The 4392-nt window shown below is 35.0% G+C and overlaps 1 protein-coding gene across 1 annotated transcript; it reads left to right on the top strand.

Annotated features, from left to right (window-relative positions):
• Nucleotides 1-336: 336 nt before the first annotated feature.
• Nucleotides 337-3311, top strand: LOC124839525 (putative pectinesterase 53). The gene is made up of 5 exons (XM_047315362.2): nucleotides 337-846; nucleotides 1287-1461; nucleotides 1550-1756; nucleotides 2029-2264; nucleotides 3081-3311. The coding sequence occupies exons 1-5, from the start codon at nucleotides 488-490 to the stop codon at nucleotides 3232-3234; spliced, it is 1131 nt and encodes a 376-aa protein (XP_047171318.1). The 5' UTR covers nucleotides 337-487; the 3' UTR covers nucleotides 3235-3311.
• Nucleotides 3312-4392: the final 1081 nt, after the last annotated feature.

The raw sequence follows: 4392 nt of genomic DNA, 5'->3' as shown, positions 1-4392 counted from the left end.
ATAGGAGGGTCCAACAACTGAACGGCGATGATTCAAGGTAGGTAGGTAGTATTTTACAAAATATGGTATTGTTTGAAGCACAATCTGAAAGGACCCGTCATCTCAACAAGAATAATTTCACGATCACACACAAACAGAAAGAGAGGGGCTCACGGGCAGCACCAAACAAACAACAACAATTACAACAAAGTGAAAGTGGCCAAACATTAAAAAAAATAAAAACAACATTTTTATAGGCAAAAAGTGCAACCTGTCCTGTGGTTTGGATTGCCCATCTCACCCTCTCTCTCATTACATGTCAGTAGAAGCACCCGTGACCTATCTCTCTGTCATTGATTCTCTGATTCAGCTTCACTTTCCAGTGCCACCTATAAACAAGTACTGTTAACTTGTATATAAACCGTTAAACAAGCCAATTCCCACGGCACTTCTACTTCCAAACCACATTCCTCTCCTTACTATTCTTTTGCTCACATTCTCTCTGAGAATGTCAATTTTTCATTCCGTTTTCTATGGTTTAGTTCTAGTTATCATTCTTCTACAGAATCCCAGTTCAACACAATGCCATACCAAGGGAATCAGACCCAGGCCTGGGTATGGTTTATCTACCAACATGACCAGAGTTCAATTTTCAGAAGAACAGTTCATGAAATGGGTGCGATTTGTGGGTGGCCTCAAACATTCTGTCTTTAAGACAGCAAAGAATAAGCTTTTTCCTTCTCACACTCTGCATGTTTCTAAGAAGTCTGGCAAAGGAGGTTTTTCGTCAATTCAAGCAGCCATTGATTCCCTTCCATTCATCAATGTAGTGAGAGTGGTAATTAAGGTCCATGCAGGGGTTTATACGTAAGTACTTGTATTATATTTCTACTTGCTCCACTTGAATTCTGCCACATTCAAGTCTTTTTGCCATGTGCTGCTTCTTTATGTCCTTGTTCATGTGAGACATGGGTTTTGCTGTTTGTCCTGTTCACGTTCAATAAAAATAATAGTAATAATAATATTATTATTTGTTGTTTTTGTTTTCGTGCGATTTGGTACATAGGGAAGTGATAATAACTTGGGTGTCTTTTTCCTTTTGATTCAAATGCCCTGAGGATTGGTCTTTGACTACAGGAGACATTGCACCTAATGGACTGTCCTTTCTTTCAGACTTGTCCTGTTTTTATTTTATTCTTTGTTTCACAAATTGCAAGTTTTCTTCTATGTTCATTGCTGAACAAATTTTGATTTGCATTTGACTGAAAATCTCTTGTTTGCCTTTGTTAAATTTTGTAATCACACAGGGAGAAAGTTAACATCCCTCCTTTGAAATCCTTCATAACAATACAAGGAGCTGGAGCGGATAACACCATTGTTCAATGGGGTGACAGTGCTCAAAGCCAGCCATCAGGAACCTACGGTTCTGCAACTTTTGCAGTGAATTCACCTTTTTTCGTAGCCAAGAATATCACATTCAAAGTAAGTAACAAGCTCCATTCCTCTGCTTGAATATAAATAATGCTGCTCTGTGTTTCTACAACAAAAACGTTGTTGAATGGGCTTTCAGAACACTGCCCCGATTCCAGCACCAGGAGCAGTAGGAAAGCAAGCGGTGGCATTAAGAATTTCAGCAGACAATGCAATATTCCTAGGCTGCAAATTCTTGGGAGCACAGGACACACTCTACGATCATCTGGGTAGGCATTACTATAAGGATTGTTATATCGAAGGCTCTGTCGATTTCATCTTTGGAAACGCTCTCTCTCTCTTTGAGGTTAGATTTTTTCTCCAAAATTTCACAGCCGTGATATTGAATCAGTGCTGTCAAACAATCCAAGGCTTTTCAATAAATTAATCAGAAATGGAATCTAAGTTGTTGCTTACCTCTATGTCTTACTCATTCCATTTAATTTATTTTCAAATGAAAAGAAAGTAGAAATAATGTTTTTATTAAAAACGATAGACACGGGGTACCCTGAGCATTGGTAAGATTTTTCAACCTTTGTTGTGTTGAGATTACGTTATGACATTGGAAACACTTAACAGGGATGTCACGTGCATGCAATAGCACAAGTTACAGGGGCCCTAACAGCCCAAGGAAGGAGCAGCTTATTACAGGACACGGGATTCTCGTTCGTTCACTGTAAGGTCACGGGCTCAGGAGCACTTTACCTTGGAAGGGCTTGGGGTCCCTTTTCTCGCGTTGTCTTTGCTTACACTTACATGGACAACATCATCATTCCCAAAGGATGGTATAACTGGGGTGACCCTAACCGTGAAATGTAAGTCCTTTAAACCTTCATCAAACTAACATCTCAAACACCACTCAACTTTTCATTGCATAACTTAGTATATAATCATTTGCTTCAACTCACTTTTGTTCAATGCTTTATAGAAACATGCAAATTATCTCAAGAGAGTAAAAATAAAGTGTTGTTTCTCACTGGGTATATAGGTTCTGCTGATTAGATTACAAGTTAAGAGTATTTCACCAAAGGTATCTCTCTGGGTAACGGAAAGTGTAGTGTGTTGTCTAGAAAGATTATGTTCTGAATACCTTTTGCAACAGTAGTGTTTGTCTTTTTGCCCTTTATGATAGAAGTTCGCACTTGAGAAAGTCACAAATAGCCCCAGCAATTCTCAATGCTTTTATGCCAAGTGACAAGAAAACGCACTAAGTAAGCCTCTATGATCATGGTAACAATATATCAGAATAACTAATGAGTCTCATTGTCTCATGACAGAATAAGAGCATTGTTGGGTATAGCTAGTTAGAGTATTGTGCCACCAGGAACAGAAGTGACCTAACATGTGTGGTGGAAGTCTACGTGTTGTTGTTGGTTCATTAATCATGCCCATTCCAATACTCAAAATGGTATAGGTAGAGTCCTACCCACAAACCACATACAATGCAACTGTATTTGCTTACATAGATAAGGCACATCAGTGTGCATAAAGTCTGAAAAGAGCATGACAACTTAGCCACCTAGTTGAGTAGATATTTATGAATTTGTTGATGTATGTTTTGTTGGCATGGTCATGTGAGTGTGTTGTTGATTTGAATTTTGTCTGGTTTTGGTTTGGTTTGGGTCCACCAGGACTGTGTTCTATGGACAGTACAAATGCACAGGAGCAGGAGCAAGGTACGCGGGGAGAGTATCATGGTCAAGGGAGCTCACTGATGAGGAAGCTAAGCCGTTTATTTCCCTTAGCTACATCGATGGCTCTGAATGGATCAATCTTTCTTTTTGATTCAATTTTATTTATCTCATTACAAAATTTTTATGTATAAATTTATATAAATTATTACACTTTTACACTGTCTTTCACATTTCCCACTTCAACTTCTTCCTGCTTCACATTTCTTCTATAACTTTCTTTTTAGGGAAAGTGGGTAGGGTCCAGGAGAATTTTCTTACTTTCCATTTCTCTTCTTTTTATTTTCTTGTATACATGTTTCAGAATAATATCATGTTTTTTTAAAGAAAAACATGGCATAAAATTTAGTTATACTTTTATTCTTGTACCTATGTTTGCGAAAACTAAAATCAACAAAACATGCATATTAATTTTAAAATATTTATAAAAAAAAATGCTCTTTCTTTCTAAAAAGAAGAAATGTTTTACATGTTCTAGTTTGGTCTTTCGTGCTGTGGTGCAAGAAAATCAAAATAAAAAATAAAACAGTATTCAAGAGTTGACTTTAATATATTTTTGAGCTCTTTTAATTTACAATTTATTTTTAATTCGGAAATTAACTTTTTTAATCCCTACATTTAATCTCCATATAACATTTTTGTGATTTATTGTGTCCTTTGTAACGAGTGTAATAGTATTATGGGCTTAGATCAGTAGTGACATAGAGCCCATTTATGTTAAGGCCCATAAAAAAAACTTAAAACACAACAAACAGCTATTATTAGACATGTATCTTCTAAATAATTTACCATGACATCTAAATAAAAATTATTATTTGTAATATATTTTTTAAATTAATTATTCTGAAATTTAACAAAATTGCTACTCATAGTATTCTGTGATTAGATGAGAGTTCAAAAGTGACTACTGGACCTAATTTGCATTATATGTAAATATTATACATATATATTTTGTTTTTCACTTTCATTTTATCTTTTTTCATATGTATACATATTTTAAAATTAAAGCATTCATCAAAACATGTCTGACTTTGTCCATAGTTAATTTGATAGAAAGCATTTATTTCCCCCCTTAAATGTACTTTAGTTATACTTTACAGATTTAATACTCAAATTTAACATTAATTTATAAATGTTATTATATTTTAGAAAATCAATAGTGTTATATAAATAAAGCATAAAAGAATTTATGTTATCATTGTTAATTAGTAATTAAAAAATAGATAATTTTTGGAATGAAGGAAGCAACATG

This window comes from Vigna umbellata, chromosome 1 (genome assembly GCF_029865625.1).
Source record: "Vigna umbellata cultivar VRB3 chromosome 1, Vumbellata_1.0, whole genome shotgun sequence".
Lineage (NCBI taxonomy): Eukaryota > Viridiplantae > Streptophyta > Magnoliopsida > Fabales > Fabaceae > Vigna > Vigna umbellata.
The sequence above is the reverse complement of the archived record's forward strand: the minus strand, read 5'-3'. Positions and strand labels throughout refer to the sequence as shown.

Coding starts and splice junctions, on each gene's coding strand:
- LOC124839525 (XM_047315362.2), top strand. CDS start 488: ATGTCAATTTTTCATTCCGTTTTCTATGGTTTAGTTCTAGTTATCATT. Junction 847..1,286: donor GTCCATGCAGGGGTTTATAC/GTAAGTACTTGT, acceptor GTAATCACACAG/GGAGAAAGTTAACATCCCTC. Junction 1,462..1,549: donor CCAAGAATATCACATTCAAA/GTAAGTAACAAG, acceptor ATGGGCTTTCAG/AACACTGCCCCGATTCCAGC.